Source organism: Eleutherodactylus coqui, chromosome 3 (assembly GCF_035609145.1).
Source record: "Eleutherodactylus coqui strain aEleCoq1 chromosome 3, aEleCoq1.hap1, whole genome shotgun sequence".
In the NCBI taxonomy this organism is placed as follows: domain Eukaryota; kingdom Metazoa; phylum Chordata; class Amphibia; order Anura; family Eleutherodactylidae; genus Eleutherodactylus; species Eleutherodactylus coqui.
Genome location: NC_089839.1, coordinates 292,579,222 through 292,602,110, shown reverse-complemented (window position 1 = coordinate 292,602,110; position 22,889 = coordinate 292,579,222). Strand labels below are relative to the sequence as shown.

The 22,889-nt window shown below is 43.8% G+C and overlaps 1 protein-coding gene across 1 annotated transcript in view; it reads left to right on the top strand.

Moving 5' to 3' along the window:
• Positions 1-11,910, top strand: part of ALG6 (ALG6 alpha-1,3-glucosyltransferase) — a 40,534-nt gene extending 28,624 nt beyond the window's left edge. The window contains exons 11-14 of the mRNA XM_066597703.1: positions 898-968; positions 8,945-9,013; positions 9,096-9,294; positions 11,534-11,910. Of these exons, the coding sequence (XP_066453800.1) occupies positions 898-968; positions 8,945-9,013; positions 9,096-9,294; positions 11,534-11,731 (537 nt within the window). The 3' untranslated portion in view covers positions 11,732-11,910. The remainder of the gene's footprint in view (positions 1-897; positions 969-8,944; positions 9,014-9,095; positions 9,295-11,533) is intronic.
• The last annotated feature ends 10,979 nt before the right edge of the window (positions 11,911-22,889 follow it).

The following is a 22,889-nucleotide window of genomic DNA, read 5'->3' as shown; positions in this document are numbered from 1 at the left end:
TATCATCCAGTCCGATCTGCCTGACTGAACTAATATTAGAGGTTGAAAATCTGATTGGATCCGTCTCTGCTCACACGTCTAGATTGTGTAAGGGTCCTTTTACACGAGACAACTGTTGGGCGCTAAAGTCATCCCAGCGATAATCATGCCTGTGTGAAGGCCTGGGTGATCCCTCAGTGAATGGAGGAGGAGCGGGCCAGAGTTTGTTCCAGTCGCCTGCCTCCATTCACAGCAAACAAGTCGTCATTAATAGATGATCGCCAGCCTGCTTACTTGGGCTAATTGTTTGATTTTTATGCCTGCAGATACGAGCACGCGCGATTAAGCAAACTAATTATCATTTGTTCAGTTGCTAGTAGCAGTTACACTGGGCGATAATCGTTCAGATTCCCGCAATCCAGCAAGAATGATTGTTCCTTGTAAGACAGTCCCTATAGTCTTGCCCGGGCAATTCTTTCCTGTTACCTGCACAAGCCATCAAAACACTCGTTTTGACGTAAGTCCTCTGCCTCAGTTTGGCTGATTAAGCCAGTAGTTCTCTCTGTCACCTTCTAATAGGTGGCGCTGTAGAGACATTGTATCATCTCTAATTTGCATACTAAATTTCCCAGAGTACCATGCATGGCATTATAAGTCTTCTCACACCTACTAGGTTCTCTCCACAAGAAGGAACTATACCCCTGCTGACCCATTCACTCACAGCAAACAGATATTAAAAACCGTGAGGAATTGAGACACAAACTGTATTAGAGTTTTGCCGAACATTTCATTGTTCTTTTATTTTTGCACTTTACTTAAAATCAGAAATCCTATTCTCATGAGATTGAAAAGCGATAACCTAAATGGCGCCGGATTCCCTTATAGATGATTACATTATTATTTCTTTTTCCTTTAAAGGTAAACTGCGCTTTATCATTTTTCTTGTTCTCCTTTCAAGTCCACGAGAAATCCATCCTTCTGGTGTCATTGTAAGTAATTTTTCCCCTTCTTGAACGTGTCAATATTAAAAGGGAACCGGTCATAAAGTTTTTACAACGCAATCCACCATAAACCTTTAACAGTGCTGCTAATCAGGTTTTCCTTATGGCTATTTGGTTTTGTAATCCATACCCCAGTTGATGACAGATTCCCTTTAAGGGGTTGTCCAGAACTCTGGCCATCTTTTCTATTGATGACCTATTGTCAGGATAGCTCATCAATAGATGATGGGCTGGGGTCCGCCACTTTGGAAGCCCACCGATTAGTTGACTCATGGGACTGCTGTCAGTATAGAGCTATTGATTAGCTGACTCATGGGACTGCTGTCAGTATAGAGCTATTGATTAGCTGACTCCTGGGATTGCTGTCAGTATAGATCTATTGATTAGCTGACTCCTGGGATTGCTGTCAGTATAAAGCTATTGATTAGCTGACTCATGGGACTGCTGTCAGTATAGATCTATTGAATAGCTGACTCATGGGACTGCTGTCAGTATAGATCTATTGATTAGCTGACTCATGGGACTGCTGTCAGTATAGAGCTATTGATTAGCTGACTCATGGGACTGCTGTCAGTATAGAGCTATTGATTAGCTGACTCATGGGACTGCTGTCAGTATAGATCTATTGATTAGCTGACTCATGGGACTGCTGTCAGTATAAAGCTATTGATTAGCTGACTCATGGGACTGCTGTCAGTATAGAGCTATTGATTAGCTGACTCATGGGACTGCTGTCAGTATAGATCTATTGATTAGTTGACTCATGGGACTGCTGTCAGTATAGAGCTATTGATTAGCTGACTCATGGGACTGCTGTCAGTATAGAGCTATTGATTAGCTGACTCATGGGACTGCTGTCAGTATAGAGCTATTGATTAGCTGACTCATGGGACTGCTGTCAGTATAGAGCTATTGATTAGCTGACTCATGGGACTGCTGTCAGTATAGAGCTATTGATTACCTGACTCATGGGACTGCTGTCAGTATAGAGCTATTGATTAGCTGACTCATGGGACTGCTGTCAGTATAGAGCTATTGATTGATTAGCTGACTCATGGGACTGCTGTCAGTATAGATCTATAGATTAGCTGACTCATGGGACTGCTGTCAGTATAGATCTATAGATTAGCTGACTCATGGGACTGCTGTCAGTATAGAGCTATTGATTAGCTGACTCATGGGACTGCTGTCAGTATAGAGCTATTGATGAGCTGACTCATGGGACTGCTGTCAGTATAGAGCTATTGATTAGCTGACTCATGGGACTGCTGTCAGTATAGAGCTATTGATTAGCTGACTCATAGGACTGCTGTCAGTATAGAGCTATTGATTGATTAGCTGACTCATGGGACTGCTGTCAGTATAGAGCTATAGATTAGCTGACTCATGGGACTGCTGTCAGTATAGATCTATAGATTAGCTGACTCATGGGACTGCTGTCAGTATAGAGCTATTGATTAGATGACTCATGGGACTGCTGTCAGTATTGTTCTATTGATTAGCTGACTCATGGGACTGCTGTCAGTATAGATCTATTGATTAGCTGACTCATGGGACTGCTGTCAGTATAGAGCTATTGATTAGCTGACTCATGGGACTGCTGTCAGTATAGATCTATTGATTAGCTGACTCATGGGACTGCTGTTAGTATAGAGCTATTGATTGATTAGCGGACTCATGGGACTCCTGTCAGTATAGAGCTATTGATTAGCTGACTCATGGGACTCCTGTCAGTATAGAGCTATTGATTAGCTGACTCATGGGACTGCTGTCAGTATAGAGCTGTTGATTAGCTGACTCATGGGACTGCTGTAAGTATAGAGCTATTGATTAGCTTCTCATGGGACTGCTGTCAGTATAGAGCTATTGATTAGCTTCTCATGGGACTGCTGTCAGTATAGAGCTGTTGATTAGCGGACTCATGGGACTGCTGTCAGTATAGATCTATTGATGAGCTGACTCATGGGACTGCTGTCAGTATAGATCTATTGATTAGCTGACTCATGGGACTGCTGTCAGTATAGAGCTATTGATTAGCTGACTCATGGGACTGCTGTCAGTATAGCGCTATTGATTAGCTGACTCATGGGACTGCTGTCAGTATAGAGCTATTGATTAGCAGACTCATGGGACTGCTGTCAGTATAGAGCTATTGATTGATTAGCTGACTCATGGGACTGCTGTCAGTATAGAGCTAGTGATTAGCTGACTCATGGGACTGCTGTCAGTATAGAGCTATTGATTGATTAGCTGACTCATGGGACTGCTGTCAGTATAGATCTATAGATTAGCTGACTCATGGGACTGCTGTCAGTATAGATCTATAGATTAGCTGACTCATGGGACTGCTGTCAGTATAGAGCTATTGATTAGCTGACTCATGGGACTGCTGTCAGTATAGAGCTATTGATGAGCTGACTCATGGGACTGCTGTCAGTATAGAGCTATTGATTAGCTGACTCATGGGACTGCTGTCAGTATAGAGCTATTGATTAGCTGACTCATAGGACTGCTGTCAGTATAGAGCTATTGATTGATTAGCTGACTCATGGGACTGCTGTCAGTATAGAGCTATAGATTAGCTGACTCATGGGACTGCTGTCAGTATAGATCTATAGATTAGCTGACTCATGGGACTGCTGTCAGTATAGAGCTATTGATTAGATGACTCATGGGACTGCTGTCAGTATTGTTCTATTGATTAGCTGACTCATGGGACTGCTGTCAGTATAGATCTATTGATTAGCTGACTCATGGGACTGCTGTCAGTATAGAGCTATTGATTAGCTGACTCATGGGACTGCTGTCAGTATAGATCTATTGATTAGCTGACTCATGGGACTGCTGTTAGTATAGAGCTATTGATTGATTAGCGGACTCATGGGACTCCTGTCAGTATAGAGCTATTGATTAGCTGACTCATGGGACTCCTGTCAGTATAGAGCTATTGATTAGCTGACTCATGGGACTGCTGTCAGTATAGAGCTGTTGATTAGCTGACTCATGGGACTGCTGTAAGTATAGAGCTATTGATTAGCTTCTCATGGGACTGCTGTCAGTATAGAGCTATTGATTAGCTTCTCATGGGACTGCTGTCAGTATAGAGCTGTTGATTAGCGGACTCATGGGACTGCTGTCAGTATAGATCTATTGATGAGCTGACTCATGGGACTGCTGTCAGTATAGATCTATTGATGAGCTGACTCATGGGACTGCTGTCAGTATAGAGCTATTGATTAGCTGACTCATGGGACTGCTGTCAGTATAGCGCTATTGATTAGCTGACTCATGGGACTGCTGTCAGTATAGAGCTATTGATTAGCAGACTCATGGGACTGCTGTCAGTATAGAGCTATTGATTGATTAGCTGACTCATGGGACTGCTGTCAGTATAGAGCTAGTGATTAGCTGACTCATGGGACTGCTGTCAGTATAGAGCTATTGATTAGCGGACTCATGGGACCGCTGTAAGTATAGATCTATTGATTAGCGGACTCATGGGACCGCTGTAAGTATAGAGCTAGTGATTAGTTGACTCATGGGACTGCTGTAAGTATAGAGCTATTGATTAGCAGACTCATGGGACTGCTGCAAGTATAGAGCTAGTGATTAGCGGACTCATGGGACTGCTGTCAGTATAGAGCTATTGATTAGCTGACTCATGGGACTGCTGTCAGTATAGCGCTATTGATTAGCTGACTCATGGGACTGCTGTCAGTATAGATCTATTGATTAGCTGACTCATGGGACTGCTGTCAGTATAGATCTATTGATTAGCAGACTCATGGGACTGCTGTCAGTATAGAGCTATTGATTAGCTGACTCATGGGACTGCTGTCAGTATAGAGCTAGTGATTAGCGGACTCATGGGACTGCTGTCAGTATAGAGCTATTGATTAGCGGACTCATGGGACTGCTGTCAGTATAGAGCTATTGATTAGTAGACTCATGGGACTGCTGTCAGTATAGATCTATTGATTAGCTGACTCATGGGACTGCTGTCAGTATAGAGCTATTGATTAGCTGACTCATGGGACTGCTGTCAGTATAGAGCTAGTGATTAGCGGACTCATGGGACTCCTGTCAGTATAGAGCTATTGATTAGCTGACTCATGGGACTCCTGTCAGTATAGAGCTATTGATTAGCTGACTCATGGGACTGCTGTCAGTATAGATCTATTGATGAGCTGACTCATGGGACTGCTGTCAGTATAGATCTATTGATGAGCTGACTCATGGGACTGCTGTCAGAATAGATCTATTGATTAGCTGACTCGTGGGACTGCTGTCAGTATAGAGCTATTGATTAACTGACTCATGGGACTGCTGTCAGTATAGAGCTATTGATTAGCTGACTCATGGGACTGCTGGAAGTATAGATCTATTGATTAGCGGACTCATGGGACTGCTGTCAGTATAGAGCTATTGATGAGCTGACTCATGGGACTCCTGTCAGTATAGAGCTATTGATTAGCTGACTCGTGGGACTGCTGTTAGTATAGAGCTATTGATTAGCAGACTCATGAGACTGCTGTCAGAATAGATCTAGTGATTAGCTGACTCATGGGACTGCTGTCAGAATAGATCTATTGATTAGCTGACTCATGGGACTGTTGTCAGTATAGAGCTATTGATGAGCTGACTCATGGGACTGCTGTCAGTATAGAGCTATTGATGAGCTGACTCATGGGACTGCTGTCAGTATAGATCTATTGATTAGCTGACTCATGGGACTGCTGTCAGTATAGAGCTATTGATGAGCTGACTCATGGGACTGCTGATTGATGCCTGATTCAAGGAATGTTTATGTAGTTGCATATAAATGACTAAAGTATGGTGGTTCAAAATAGGATACAAGAGCCAGAACTTGTTCAGAGCAGAAACACAAATGGCTCTTACAATGCACCTAAATCTGCAGAATTGCAGGTAGTATTTTTTTTCCTCCAAACATAATTTTTATTCTAAGATTTTTACTTTTTCAACAAACAGAAAAATATAACTAGAAACCTTACCAGAAAATAAGAGTTTAGCATCAGTTTAAGCCACGCAACGGATGAAATATAACAGTGACATTATAGAAATGAAAAAGTTAGGAAAGAGGAGGAGAGGAAGAAGGGTTAAAAAAGGGGGGTTGTGGAGGTGTAGGGGAATTGGGAGGACCCACACAACTGTGCCTCGCAATATGTGGAGTACCAACAACATATCAAGAAGTAGGGTAGGGTAGCGCTCCCCATTAATCTCCGTACCTCGCTCCAGCTTTATATAAGTTTGTCCATCTCTGTAAGTGCAGAAAGAGTCAAGGTAAGTTTTACTGTACCCAGAGTACCTCTCATGCCAGCCAACAGAAGTCTGGTGGAATGGTAAGAACACTACATCTAGTTCACTTTTAGTTAAGTTCGTAACTAGTTGGATCTCCCACTTCTTAAAAAAACTTCTGTCTTTGTGTCTTTCCGTGCAATTTTGCCTGCACTCAGAAGTTTTTTAGGTTGGCTAGTTACTTCAGCTATGTTCGGAATTGCTTGATCACGCCACCTGCGTAGCTGGGTACACTCTTGTGCATTGTCGGAGACAGATCCAAGGAAGACTCGTAGTGAGAAAGAAGCCATTGTGCTGGAGGAGGTGGACAGACCAATACTTAGTGACAAAATTCGCTACATTCCCCCAGAATAGTTGCATTATAGGGCAGGACTATATTCTGTTGCAGAGATCGGCAGCAGGCACCCCACATTTAGGACAACATAGTAGAAAGGTTGGCCAAGAGGGAGACACTGGCTAGTTGAAACCATAAGAGGCGTGATGAATCAATTTATAGTATGTCTCCATCCCATGTTAAAGGTCCCTTACACTGCATGATATGCTAATGTCCAACGTCTTGTAAGATGTTCATAGTCTGTGCAGTAAAGCAGAAGATCGGCCAACAATGGTTTGCATATAATGCAGATAAAACATCTGGAAGTCCGAGCCTATGGCTTCTGTCGTACCTCCAAGGCTTCTGTCCAGGAGCTTCCTGGGAGGAGGGGGGGGGGCACCTTGTGTTTCACGGGAAACCTGCTCTGCAAATATTTTTCCACTACTTTCAGAGGTTTGTCATTGAAATGAGCAGCGAGGATGTTTGGAGCGGCCGGGGTGGGTTTACTTGCAGACCACTGCTGAGTTTCATTGACTTGTTATCAATGAGATGTGAACTGCCTAATCTCTGGTAATTCTTCGTTAATTGTGTGTAACAGCCTGGGATTGCCTTGTTTACACAACACTTCACAAGCAGATTACCACAAAAGGAGTTTGTCAGAGGAGCTACTTGCACAGGAGGAAGCGACACCTCGCTCTGTTGTGTCAAGGAAATTGACCAGAGAGTTTCTTAGTAACCTGCATCCATTACACTGCTGTGGGACTACAAGTACCAGCATGGTGCACTTTAAGGCGGGATTCACACTGATGCTTTTCAGTTTTTTTCCCTGCTTTTAAACCCAGAGCATCCATTGAAAGCTAGAGGTCATATCGTGCCGCTGTACGCCTTCAAATGTCACCTTTTCTTACGACATTTGTGCAAAACCAAATAAAACTTTGTAGCACACTGCATTACATGCCGTATTATGGCGGTATTCTTCTCGGGAAGCATCGCACCTAGGGGAGAACATGGGGCTTCATGTAAACAGGCAGTTGCTCATCATTGAACGACTGCCTGTTCACAGTGAATAGAGGTGGAAGAGATCTCCGGCGCTCCACCTCCATGCACTGAATAGTATCGCTCCTGTGTGAGAGTACAAGAATAGAGTAAGTGGTTGGGAGGAATGTCAGACGCTTCTACGCCCGGGGGTGCTGAGAACAGAACTCGTGATGATCGACTGATCACCTTGAACGTTGTGTTCTTAAAGGGGTTGCGCATTTTATCACAAGCCTTTAAAAAAAGAACGAAAAACACTTTTTTTAAAGGCGTTTCTGAGATTAGAAAAAACTTGCCTGCTTTCTTCCAGAAACGGCCCCACTGTCACCCATGGTTGGGGTTTGGTATTACAGCTGAGCCCTTTTCCTTTAAGTCCTGCAGTACCAGACATTGCTTTTTTAGACAAAATTGGTGCCGTTTCTGGGGGGAAAAAAAGCAGCCATGTGCCTTTTAAAGGCCTCTGACTATCTAATTCATGGCAGAACTCTGACGCTGAGCCTTGGAGTTCTGGCACGGGTTATTATGTGAATCGGCACACCGATTTCGTCCCAGTCAATGGGGTAAAGGCTCAATGTGGACACTGCCACAAACTGACTTGACTTTCTTTTTTTTTTTTCGGACGTATTAACTGCGGCACAGATTTTCATAGCATTCAATAGGATGCTAAAATGGGGGATCCACAGAGATTCTGCTGTGTGAACGAGGCCCAATGTTATATTCAGCTTCCTAGACGCATGTTAGTTTTGGGGAAGCCGAGTAACGAGCTGTAATGGCAGCTTTAAAAGTTTTTCCAGTAGCTAAGAAGCAATTTGATAACATTTTTAACAATGTGACTTTTTCATTTATTGGGGTACATGGCCTATGCCATATCTGTCTGATAGGTGTGCCCCCATATATCACATGGTGGCTACCTCACTTACTTCTCCTATCCGACATCTATAGCATATGCCTTTAAGGGAATCAGTGGGACAATAGATCATTTGTGGATAGCCTAATAAGGTTGAGCTGGCATTTTTGGGGTTTAGTATGTGCAAAATGTTCCCTATTGCTAATGAGGGAAAGTGTGGGGACCCCAAGCCCTCTAATTTTCTGGTCGCTGGTAGGGCCAGCCTGGTGCGTTGCCTATATAAAGAAAAGTCAGTCAGTCACCCCATCACTAATGACCCTCTCTTTTGGGATGGGGGAGAGACCTGAGATGTAGGTTTTGTGGTCGGGGCTCGGTCCAGCTTACTCTCTTTATACGGCAGCAACAGTTGATAAAGCCAGTGAGACCCAGCAATAAAGATGTCTTCTGTTACAGGCCGGCCTGTTTACTCCTCAGCGAGGCTCCACTGATGGCCACTTGGTTTCTGCTCACGTCGACTTTCAGGTAAATTCTAATTTCTGTAGTAGATTACACCGATTAGCGGATCTCCGGAGATCTGACTATGACTCCTTGTCCTCCGGCACAGCATGCTACCACTACTACAAAAGGATGGGTTGATGATGGCATACGTAATCACTACTCTGATCTTCCTCTTGGTGAGCGCTGCCCTCCTGTCGTTTCACAAGAAGACGTCTGAAGATTCCCTTAGGTTGAAACCATTCTGCTCTTTTATAAGAAGATACATTCGCTGGTTTAGACTCCGTGACACGCTGGTGAAATTGCTGGTAGGTAATTCTGGTCCTTCGCTTAACCATTTATGGTCTAAACTGCTACATATAATTAATAATCTCCTACCGTTTTGTGCATAAAGATCCCATGCAGTCTTATGCGTAGTCATGGTAACAGACTACAAACAAACTTTGTGTAGTCTGATCCTGCAGACGTGTTATTTCTGCTGATTCTTCACAAAGTACAGACAGTAAGAGAAAAGGAAGAGAGTAAAGATCTTTTTTTTCCTCTGAGTGTTTGTAAAGGGACCAACAGACAGAGTTCGCTCATTCAGTTTCAGCAAGCATGAAAATGCTCTCTGATTGGTGGTACAGCATAGGTCATCAATAGTTGATCAGCTGGGTACCGTCGCTCGGGACCCTTACTGATCAACTGATTGTGCGCCCGCTGTCAGCGCCGTAGTTACACAGGGGTTGGAGCAGAAGTCTCTGTAGTGGGCGGCACTTGTAACTGCAAGCGCTGCTCTCATTGACATGAGTGGGAGCCGTGTCTGCAGTTACAAGCGCCGGCCACTTCACAGATCGGAGCAGAGACTTCAGCTTCTTCTACTCCGATCCCTGTGTAGTTGTGGGCACAACATCAGTTGATCTGTCGGGGTCTCGAGCGACGGACCCCAGACAATCAACTATTGATGACCTATCCTGAGGATTGTAGATGAAAATCACACAGATTTGGGGTTTTACAGCAAATCGGGATAGTTTTCAAAGTGACTCTTGAAGGGATTCTGTCATCCAGGCTCATGTTGCAGGTAACCAGCAGTTGGCCGTTGAGGTTTACCTGTAGAACCTCAGTTTAATCTTGTGGCCATTAGCCTTCAATTTGAAAATTGTGCTGATTTGCTGTAAGGTTTTATGTTGGTGCAGATTTCAGCTGTCTGAGGGCCGCTCCGTGTTTCCGTACCCTTAGTACTAGTTTTTCAGCCTCTGGTACATGAGCCTCAATGAGTACACTCCATGGGGGATATTTATCAGCTTTGTTTTTGGTGTAAAAGTCACAAAATTTGGTCCAAGCCCCACTTGCGCAAAAATTTTGCAACTTTTTCAGATGTGGCTTTTGGGAGGGGATTTTTGTGTGGTGCACAAAGATGTCAAGACGCACGCACCCCTCCATATATTAGGCACATTGTGCTCTGACAAGGATGATATTAACCCCTTCCTTCCTCGTGACGTAAGGTTACGCCATGGGAACAGGGTACTTCCTGCAAAATGACATACCCTTACGTCATAGGGATAGCGTAGTAAAAAAAAAAAATACTAAAAAAAAACTGTGGAACAATTGAAGTGTTATTTTCTTCTTGCCCTGCAAAAAAAAGTTTATAGAAATTATACAATTCATTATAAGTACCCCAAAAAATGGTACCAATAAAAACTACAACTCACCACACAAAAACCAAGCGCTCATATCGCCGTGTCAACAGAAAAATCAAAGTTATGGCTTTTGAAAAGTGGAGATGAAAATCCATAAAAATTCATCTTGTCTTAAGGGCCAAAATGGGCCGTGTCATTAAGGGGTTAAATGCTGTCACTGGCCGCAGCATGCGGTGAGAGCAGCACATGCATATGATTAGACAATATAAGCTCTTGGAAGATTCTGTTCTCCTTGTGGAGATCCAGGGAGTCTTACAGGCAATGATCCCTGGGAAAAGGATGCAAATTAGCTCCAAAAGGAAGAAAACGGTCTAGTGCCACCTATAGGTTATTTTTTTTAATGCACTCTGAGCTGTTTTCAAAAAGTTTTTGTTGCCTTGATGACCTCTTTAAACTCCATGTAGTTATGACCCGGTCAGGATCGAACTCGTGACCCCAGGGCTCTCCCTCCCAGAAGGACTTATGGCTGTGACTGACCTTTGATCACGTGCACCGATTATTACGGTGTAATGACCAGATTATTAAATATCATTTGCCATCGACTCTACAATTTCCTTGTATTTTAAAACCTCCCAGCGGTGCCTAAGATCCAGTGATCTTACAAGACAAGATGCTTCAGTAAATCATCTTGGCCTCTGAAAGGCTTCTTGGATGATGTGTGAAATGCTTGGCGGTCATTGGAGAACAGCACATGAGACGGCTAAATCTGCCTCATGAGTGCTATATATTTCAATCAAAACTATGTGTGATGTGTAAATGCTTCGGGTTTAACCCCTTCACTCCTGCCACCCCCTTATAACCTAATTTGTCATCTAGTTAGCAGCGTACTAGAACTCTACCATGTGATAAAGGCTCTCTGTCGTTGCAGTTCTACTCCTCCATGTTGGTGATGGCAGCGCTGACCGTGGCGAGCTGTTCCTTCGCCCCGCCCCCTGCACTCCCCGATCTCTTTCCGGTCCTGATATCTGCCGTTTCCTGCATTCACTTCCTAATGTTCTTATTGTACTTCAATATCCTTCACCTTTGGGAGAGTGTGGATGGAAGAAACAAGAAAAAAGTATCTTAATTTTTTTTTGGTTACTGTTTCTTTAAAAAAAAAAAAAAAAGCTAAACTTTTTTTTATATATTTACAAGGACCAAGAAATGTATATATTTTTTTTGAAACCGTGGTTTGATAATTCAACAAGGAATATTTTTGTAACTGAATGACAGAAATGTAAAAACGGAATTAAAAAAAAGCTGAATTAAAAAACATTTGTTTTTTGTTTTTTTTATTTTTAAATACTATTTCTGATGGAAAAGAAATTATGTGAATTTACAAAGAGCATTTTTTTTTCCTGATATGGCTTATTAAAGGAATATTTTTGTTTTATGTTATTGAATGAATGGAATTTTAAAAAAAAGCAAAACTCAAAAAAACATTTCTTAGCGGATTGATTTTTAATTACCGTGACTTTAATTGTGTGGATTTGGCTACTTTCACATCTGCGGCGGAGTTTCCGTTTTCTTCTTCGGTCACGGAGCAGGAAAGGGGGAATCCCCGGCCAAACGGATCCGTCTTATGGCAGAACTGAACAGACCCCACTGACTTTATATAATGGGGTCCGCTCGGTTTCCGCTCAGCCGCCCGGCATTTTACCGGAAGAATAAACGCAGCATGCAGCGCTATTTCTTATGGTATTTGGTGCCGGATTTGCGACGGCGCCTCCGTACAGAGCTTCCAGCGCAGATGTGAACCCGGCTTATCAAGAACCAAGATTTTTAGTTTTTTCTATTTATGTAAATCTGGTTTAATAATTGCGATTTTCGTTCTCTGTTATTGGATCTTAAAGGAAAAAACCGCCCCCTGCCCGTCAGACGTTACATCCGTATGACTTGGCACCTTCTAAGATGGATACAAACGTCTTGGACTACTTAGCGTGTGCGATACCATTTATAGCCGCAGCGTTGAAGCACTTCAGGGTCTTGTTGAGAGGCGGTCTGCAGGTTTGCCCGCTGCCGGGGTCTGTGGATCCTCCGCAGTGACGCCCCCCGCCCCGCGGCTGCTGACAGGTGTTACACTCAATTACATAAAACATGTGCTTTCAGTATCTGCCATAAATGCTGCCACTTTGTAGCTTCTTTCAGATGGACGACGCAGACCTGATCTCTGCCTTCAGCTGTGTTTGCACTACGTTGCATAATGTGGAAGTTTTTTAAAACCTATTTTGCTACACTTACGGTATGTATTTAGTTGTTGTATCAAGCGTAAGTATCAATCACGACCCACGCAGCGGCTTATCGGTCTGTGTGGGCCGGATATCTCACGCACGCGGTCTTGTATTGTGCATACGCTACCCATACAAAAAGTATAAGGCTCTCACTGCGTGATATGCGGTAAAATAGAGCACGCCGCCATCTTTTTTCACGGGCGTATCTGCACGCAATGTTAACACGCTAATGTACTAATGTGTGTGTCTATGTACTTTCATTGACTCCGTTCATCGCGTATCACGCGGGCGTAATACACAGTCAAACCACGGTCGTGTGATGGAGCCCATGGGCTGATGGGTGGACAGCTGCTTATCAGAACTGACAAAAAGTATGGTTTTCACCGGCTTGGGTATTGTTGGCAAAAATAGTATAATTAACCCAAAACAATCTTTTACTATATAATGTGGTTTACATACGCAATTTGTTCAGCACCACAAGTACAGGAAGTCTCAAAAGTGTAGAAACTCCCATATAGAATGAAAACGGTTTGGCAAACAGTGATGCAATTTTGCATACAAGCTGAAAGGGAGAAAGCTGTTAGGCCATGTCGCCAAAAAGACGGCCATTTTGAATGCCACCATCTTGGATTCAATTCAAATTTCTCCAATGGGAATACTGTTCTGGCCTCATTCATCGGTAAGTTTTTGGTTTGGTAACCTGGTTCTTGGAATTTGGAAAGACGTTTGGCTTCTGCTCTGTGGGTAATGGAAGGTCAGGTTGGGTAGCGATGATTGAAATCTGCAATGACACCTGTGCTTCGTTCACCTGACATAAGGAGGATCTCAGCACTTTCCGCTTGGGGGCGCGCCATCATTGACATTGCCGGTCACAAAATAAAATCACTGTTAACATGAGAACTAATAAAGTTATGATAAAATGAAGCATGCTGTTGTTTTACTGGTGAAAGTCTCTGCCCATCTGATATATCACACACCGACCTTCCCATTGGAAAAATTAGTTGAATCCAAGATGGCGGCATTCAAAATGGCTGTCACATTGGAGACATGGCCTAACAGGTTTTCCCCTTTCCCTGCAGCCTGTATGCAAAATTACATCACCGTCTGCCAAACCCCTTTCATTCTATGAGGGAGTTTCCACACTTTTGCGACTTCCTGTATTTTTGCTCTCCGTTCTTGGGGCTTCGTAGCATTAAAAAAAACCAAAAAGCGTTTACGGCGCGGACTGCCGGGCCGCACTCAGCTGAGCGTACTTATACTCCGTATTTGGTTAGTGTTTTGCAAACACCAGGCGGTTTCACACGAACATAATTAGCTGTGTGCCGCCCGCGAGACCGGCGCCTATCTTGGCGTGTATGCACATGTAATACACGCCAAGATACAACATGCTGTGATCTTTCTTGCGCACATATTTCACGCACTGTGTGAGCGGCAACATGGGGGCCTATGGCAGTTTGTATAGCGTATTATCTGCGCAAAACCCACCAGTGTAAATCTGTGTTACAGCTCTGTTTGTAAAACGCACAATGCGCTACTTTTATCAATTTTTGGGGTAAGTCTTCTCATTCTAATCTTTGGAAAGGGATTACTATGGCGATCATCCGGATTTCATCAGTATTTGATCCGTTTTTCTATGAGTTTTTGTCATCGTCGAGCAAAAAACGGATCTGCATTTGTGAAATAGAAAGTAAAAAAAGCGGCAAATACGGCGCAAATTCTGTTACACTTGCAGTTTCATCCGGATTTATGGATTTATATTACAGATGTGCTACAAATACGCTTGTGTGAGACTGATCTTAGGGACCACGTGTGTGCATGCAGGTTGCGGAGCGGCAGCAGCAGAATAAGGGCTCAATCGGACGGCTGGATTGCAGATGTCGGTCCGTGCGGCGTATTCACAGACTGAAAAACGTTTAAAAAAAAGTTAGAAAGGCCATTATTTTCCATTGAAAATCCGCAGTGAATTCTTTAGTGGGCTTGTGCAGTGCATGATACTCACCAGAATAGGGCCTGCCCCGTGATATGCAGCTGCGAATGGGCTCTGCTCGCGTATATACGGCCGTCTGAATGAGCCCTAAGCTGCGTGTCTAGGTGTGTCTGGCAGAAATATTCCGCAGGTGTGAACGTTCCCATAAGCTATAATGCGCCTGCATGCTGTCCATGGAATTACATCAGCGCAACCTGGGAAAATACGCTGGCGTGTATCTAGCCTTCCCGAGCGCCAATTCCCATGTGGTGTAAAACTGCAATAAAATCCACATTAGACCTTTACACCCTGTAACGCGATGGGAGGGCAAAACAAATATTTTTGCATTGCACAGAATGTTTCCTTCCGCGGAAACCTCTTTTGATGTCATATGTTGTAGATTTTTGATACAGGATTTCTTCATAGACCACCCCCCCCCCCCCCCCCCCCTTCCTTCTCCTCCTACCCCAACGGCCGCCAGTAAATCAGAAAATCCCTTTTCGGGTCTTTTTGCTCAGGCTGGGGATCAGAGGCATCAACATTTGAATGGCGCCTTATTGGGTCTTTTGTGCAGGCATAGGAATGCTTGCTTGCTGGCAACTATGGGATGTGCTGCCGCCGGTGTTATCTGTAACATATGACCATATTAACCATCGTTTATTCGCATCCTACTGATACTTTGTGTAAAAACTGTTTAGAGGGGTTTCCCACTACCTAAAATTGCCCCACAGCCACCCTGTACTTCCTGGTTGCTGATGACCAGGACATGTGACTGCAGCAGCCAATCACTGGCCACAGCAGTGGCATCCTATAGTCAGTGATTGGCTGCAGCAGTCACAAGTCCTGGTCAGCAGTAACTAGGAAGGACATAGTGGTTGCGAAAGCTATTTTAAGTCATGGAAAGACCCATTTAATGAGTGACAATCAACATCTCCATATTGTTGGTCAGTGCTTGATAACCGGTAGTGTTGCTCGTCATGATGAGCCGGGCGATAAAATCGGGTCGATTTATGCTAAATTTGGTCGGATCATCCTGATTTAACTTTTAGCAAAAATTACCAAAATATTGTCTTTCTGCTTGGAGTTCTACTTTTGAATCTGGCAATGATGGGGATTTGAACCTGGGACCCCACCACTGCAAGGCAGCAGTGCTGCAATTTTTTTTTTCACTCCCCCTGATTTTAATGGAAGTTGGAATTGGGATTCTTCCCCAGTGAGGGAAGAACCAGGAGTGCAGTTGTGAACGAGCCCATGGGACCCGTCCACACAGGCGCGTTCTTTTGTCTTTATTTTTGGCAGATGTAACACGTAATACAGACAGGACGCAGCGCCATTAATTCGCATTGGTGTATTTAGATGAGCGTTTTTGGTTTTTTTTGACGGACTGATCGTTCACATAAAAAAGCAGCACGTTTGGTGTTTGTCCTTGTTTACAGAGCAAATTCGTAGTTGCAGGCGTATTCACTGCGTCTTTTATGCAGGTTCCTAGGAGACGGGGGAAAAAAAGGGAGATCATTTGGGCCCTCTTGTGTTTTTTTTTTTTTTTTTTCTTGTGCGTGTGAAAAAACTGTGAAAACCGAAGTACATACATTAAAAAATGTGCACATGCATCAAAAACGCATGCAACACGCACATACTGGTGTGAAAAGGGTGCGTTTTTTGTTCCTATCCAAAATTGCATACACCCGTGTGCGTGAGCCTCTACTGTGGGCGTAGCAGAGGTAAGCTACTTTAATGGTAAGCCCCATTGGCACAGACATTGCAAGTTTCCACGTGTTTCAACAAGTTTGGACAGATTGAAGAGAGAGATTTATTCAGTCTGCATTTCAGTATAGAAGTGAATAGATGTTTTTAACGAACACATGTGACCAAAAATAAGCCAGTGAGGTAATGTAACTTATTATATGTGTAATATTATGTAATTTATAGTAGAATCAATAGCCCACCAACTAGATGTCCGGTCTGTTACCAACAAAGTGTAATTAATCGTTCTGTTAGTTAATGGTCATTATAATTTACAACAAAAGTTCTTAAAGGGGTTGTCCCGCGGCAGCAAGTGGGTCTATACACTTCTGTATGGCCATAATAATGCACTTTGTAATGTACATTGTGCATTAATTATGAGCCATACAGAAGTTATCAAAAGTTTTATACTTACCTGCTCCGTTGCTGGCGTCCTCGTCTCCATGGTGCCGACTAATTTTCGCCCTCCGATGGCCAAATTAGCCGCGCTTGCGCAGTCCGGGTCTTCTCCTGTTCTCTATGGGGCTCCGTGTAGCTCCGCCCCATCACGTGCCGATTCCAGCCAATCAGGAGGCTGGAATCGGCAATGGACCGCACAGAAGCCCTGCGGTCCACGGAGACAGAGGATCCCGGCGGCCATCTTCAGCAGGTGAGTATGAAGATGCCGGACCGCCGGGATTCAGGTAAGCGATGTGCGGGTTGTTTTTTTAACCCCTGCATCGGGGTTGTCTCGCGCCGAACGGGGGGGGGGGGTTAAAAAAAAAAAAAACCGTTTCGGCACGGGACAACCCCTTTAATTTTTCAGTTTTATAAGGTTCATATATATTGCAGTTACCTGTTACTGAATAAAACATCTAAAAAATGATTATTCTTATTTTTAGTAAGTTTATATTCAAACACGTCCCGTCTGTTACCATATGAAAAAATAAATTAGGGGTGTTTATAACGAACATATCAGAACAAATACAAAATAGACAATCTTATACTGAAAATAATGCGAAAGAGCCTTGATTATATATTAACTAGGAGAACAGAAATTTTGGAAAAAACAAGCATTCTTCAATTGCTATTCATTTGCATGTCCTGTCTGTTACTAAAAGTCATTTACTAAGAGTTGATAGAAAGTTAGGAGGTAGGTATGACAGATACATTTGTCACAGTGCATACCGTGTTTCCCCAAAAATAGGTCCTACCCTGATAGTAAGACCTTTCGGGGGGGAGGCTTGAAATATAAGAACTCCCCCAAAAATAGGACCTATCTTGGGTGCTCCAAAAAAACTCACATGGTCGGTGGTGTCAGCGGTGTCTGCATCGGCGGCAGCGTCCTCCTACGTCTTACAGCTGCCTTCTGCTGGTGATGGGGCTTTGAATACCCCGTCTCCAGCAAAGCAAGTGCTGTGATTGGCAAATCGAGCGCCGGCAGCCAATCACAGTGACATCAATGAATGGCTGTGATTGGCTCATCAAGCGCCGGCTGTGATTGGCTGCCAGCGCTCAATTAGCCAATCACAGCGCTCGCTTTGCTGGAGGTGGGGTATTCAAAGCCCCGTCACCAGTAAAAGGCATCTGTAAAACCAAGAGGAGGCCGCGCCACCACCGGACACCATCGGGAGGAATCGGGATGCCGCGGACCAGGTAAGTAAAAGGCCTCCCCCGAAAATAAGACACTATGCCCTCTTTGGGGCAAAAAATACATATAAGACAGTGTCTTATTTTGGGGGAAACGCGGTAGTTTAACTACCTATAGCTATTTTTAAAGTTTCAGACAAAAATATATTTAAAAAAAAATAAAAAATGTGAAAAGATTTGCGTGTGCGGGTCCTGTCCATTACCATGGAATGCACCATATATAATATTTGAATTATTTGCTGAAATCGTTTTAAAAAAGGGAAAATTGTTTAAAAAAAGCTAACTTCATACGGGCAAGTGCAACATGGAGGCCATGAATCCCGCCTCCATATCGCGCTCGCCATCCATGTGAAAGATCCGAGGACGCGAGGTGTTTTCATGTGAAGCTGCCTCACATCACTTGGGGGGACCATAGAGTTTCTCTCATTATTTTCAATGTGAGATCTCACATCGCGTGCACTTTGCATACGGCGCGATGCTGCCGCCGACCCCATTGCAAACAATGGACGCTGCACGCAGTGTGCTCCGATTTGTTTCCCACATCACATTGCGGTGCCATGCAGCAAAACATTGCTATTGTGTATGATCCCATTCAAAAGAATGGGTCTCATATTTGTGTGTCTTGCAACGCACAAGTCTAGTGCGATTTTTCTCAGCTGTGTGAAGCCGGCCTTAAAGGTACCTTTACACGGCACTGCTATCTGATGAATAATTGCTCACAATAGTTGTTCAGTGTAATCATGGGCACTGACAAGGTGACAAGCGTTAATTTTCAGCTTGCCAAAAAAAGTAATCTGGTGTAAAGTGACAGCGGTTCATATTTGAATGAATTTACATAAAAAGTCTCCTCTGTGATGAGCAGCAACAATTGCTTCTCTAAAGGCCCATTTACACGGAGCGATGATCGTTGCTTCCAAAGGTGCGGCCATCGCGCACTGTTCGTGCACTGCTAGCTGATCCTTAAATTCAAGCCAGCCTAAAAATCGTCCTGTGATCTTATCAGGACCGCACGCGGAGTTCTCCACAGGTAGTGCTGATGGCATTGTTTTAGCTTTTTAACCCGTCGGAGAACAAATGAGCTGAATGCAGATAACAGCCCTCCCGCTATTAACTGCATTCAGCTAAAGGCTTCATTTGCACGCTAATAAGCTATTAAGTAGCTGAGTAGCTACTTTGTAGTATATGAAAATTAATTGCTCAAAGCAGTCACTAAAACTGTCTTTTTGAGCAATCATTGCTCCATGTAAATTGGCCTTAAGATCCTTGCTGATGTTCATCCTTCTTGGCATTGTGTTAACACATGCCTGAATGCTCCAGATCAGCAAATTGTAAAAACTGCTTTTATAAAGGTGATCCCACTTGCTGATGAGCAATTAATCAAGGACATTTGATTAACAGCACCTGGCCAATGCTTAGATTTGAATTCCTATGGAAGCAGTGAGCACTCCTTCACACGGGCACTATGACTCTTAGCCGCCCGCAGCGCAGCTGAAAATCGCAGGAACGAGAGGCAGTTGTGACCAAGTCTCCCGTTTATGCACCCGTTCAGACAGGCCGGGTGCGGCGAGTATACGCTGCACCTGGAATACTATGGGGCAGGGAGAGCTCTGCTAAACTCCCACCCCCTTTTTGTCCCTCCCCCTCTCCGCTCCAACCTATGGGAGCTGCCGGCAAGGGGGAGGGACCTAAGCACACTAGCTCCCGCCCTGTTCCGTCCTGCCCCTCCCATTGCTGGCAGCAAGAAAGGGGATGAGGAGGAGGGAGTTTAGCAGAGACACTGCCAAACTCCCTTCAACCTCCCTTTTCCGGCAGGTCTTATAGGTTACCATATCTTTTTCCGGGCGGGGTTAAAATCCACACCATATGCACTACCTTTTACGGCCGTCCAATGCATCAGATGGTCAAATTGCCACGATAAAACGCTCCTGTGAAACCAACCTCAGGCTTTGTTTCCACGAGTGCATAAAGGCCCACTGTTTTCACGTCCGGCCGATATACGCTGTGATCTGATGCATTGGATTCCATTGCATCAGATCACATGGCCGTATTCCCGTGACGTAAAAGTGTCCGGCTGGCCCAATATATCACCGGGCACTTTTACGTCGGACCAAAAGATAGCCCTGGAAATATCTTTCTTTCCGTCCGGAATACATCGGCCACTGCATGGGCTCCTATGGGAACCAATGACAGCAGCCGGAGAAGGGAGGTGGGGGGGAGTTTACCATTGTGGCTGCTAAGCTCCCTCCTTCTTCTCCCCTCCGACTGATTGCAATAGGAGGGGGCGGGATGGGGGCCCTGTCCTGCCTCCTCCCATTGCTGGCTGCGGACAAGAGGCGGGAGCTTAGCTCCGCCCCCTCCCATTGCAAACAGCCAGAGAAGAGTAGGGAAGGGGAAACGGCATGGTGGCCACAGCGTATATGCGCGGGGGCCCATGCCATCTAAACCGTTCATGAGTTTGTGTGCCCATTCACAAGTTTTATTGAAATGATATTTTTGGATACAATTAACTCTTAATTTCTACACCTTTATACATAGAACACGGCGTTACCCCACCCAAACCGTACAATTAATCATAACTATAAGCAAATCATAATCACCCTCTCTAAATCTCACCAGCTTTTTTACAATACCTCAATGCAACCAGCAGCCGATGGGAACTACCCATTATATAGATCAGGCCATCTCCCCCAAATTTACTCAAACGTAGTAAAATGGCTTCTTTTTTGATAGTTTGCCCCCCCCCCCCCCCCCCTCCCTCCAAAGATCTAACTTCTCTTATCTTTAAAACAAAATATCCTACTGTCCAGGGGATGCAGGTTCCGTCCAATGGGCAGTAATTGCCTTCCGTGCCTGATACAATGTCTCTGAATTCCCAGAAGAGTAACAATATATACAGGTTCTGGGACGCAGACCGATATTAACAAGATATATCTTGATATATTGGATAATCTCTGACTATATGCGATAGATCTGCACCATCCATATAACATTTCGGACAGTCCGAATTTAATCTAATACCTATGTTATACAACTTTAATGGAGTGCGATAAACTCTATGAACTGAATACAATTGTGAGACTCGTTGACGTTCAGATAGCGCTATCATTGGGGTGATACCCAACACTCGGCCCGTTTATCTTCACTAATAGGGTCTAAATCTTATTTCCATTTTTCTTTTACCTTTATTGGGAATTGCTGTAAATAATAAAGTGTCTGTCTATATAAATCAGATATTAACCCTTTGTAGCATCAGGACGCACAAGAAAAGTCACCAAAGGGTGTTGAACCGTAAGCACAGATACGGACCGGCCGGAGCAGCAAACGCATGTCGGAAAAGAAGGAACTTGAAAAAGTAACTATGGGTACATCAAAGCGCTCTCTGAATTGTTCAAAAGTATCAAAAGACTCCAAAGTTCCCAAAAGATTACCCCGCTCTTCGCCCATGATGAAAATCCCTCCAATTTAAGAAAACAACAACAACAAAAAATACCCTGACCACCTAGAGTGGGGTGTATATAGTAAATCCGTCCAGTTCTTAGATTTATTCCACAACTTAATTAACACAATAGTCGGATACACTGTAGTTCCTTTTATTCCTCCTTTCATCCCTTTCACATACTGTTATAGGGGGCTACAAACTGGGCCGCAACCCCTGGTATAAATTTGACTGGCACCTAATCTATGAGATAGAGCTTACATTCGCACATCTTTCTAACAAAAAGGGTTTGTGCAGAATGAACAATCCCTTTAATTAAAGGAAAAATGTAAGAGGTAAACTTTTTTTCCCCCCATAGGTTGACTTCCTGGCGGCGGCTCACCTCCATTTATACTTGTATGCTGAGCTCCTACTTCTATTGTCAATGTTATAAATTTACAAAAGGTCATTTATCAAGTCCAGTATGGCGGCTCTGTGGTGCACGTCTGAAATCTCCAAGGCCGTTCTAGTAATAACTAGTGTGTGTATTGAGGCACATGCTGATCTAATCACCTTCTGGCAGCGTCTGAACACCGCAAACTTATCAATATCAATACGACGCTGCCAATAAAGTTCACAGATTACACAGAAAATGGGACCGAGGCTTAAAAAGAGCAAACGTGAAAACCTAAGTGTTATAATTACAGTGCTAATTTGTGGACACTGCTTATGTGGGCGCTTTGCTGCCGCTGTTTGGGGGCTGAGATGGATTAGAGGGCTCGTCCGGGGGCGAGAGTGTATCCATTTTAAAAAACTATCTGTTACAACAATAAGGCTGGGTCCTCAGGGGGGCTGATTCACAGCAGAATGTCCACAGTGGGCGTTCCACTGCAGATCATTTGTGGAGAGTCTGCCTCCAAATCCGCTAGATTTGGTTCGGGCTTTATCATAAACTAATGTGTGGAATTCACCCCCTCATTTAGAAGAGGTGAGTTCCGCACTGCATGTTCATTTCTACATGAGTTTTGTGCGGATTAAAAATATTATTTGTGTGAATAAAATATTAAAATGTTATATTATATGATTATTAATATGCTTTGTTTATACAGGGTCAATATATTCCATAACAATTTACGTTTTGAATTCGAGCAAGACTTATATACTTTTTTTTTTTTTTTTTAAGGGATAGAAAACATAATTTTTAGTACAGAAAAATTTTATTTTTTTCAAAATTTTATATGCATTAAATTCTTCAATTGAA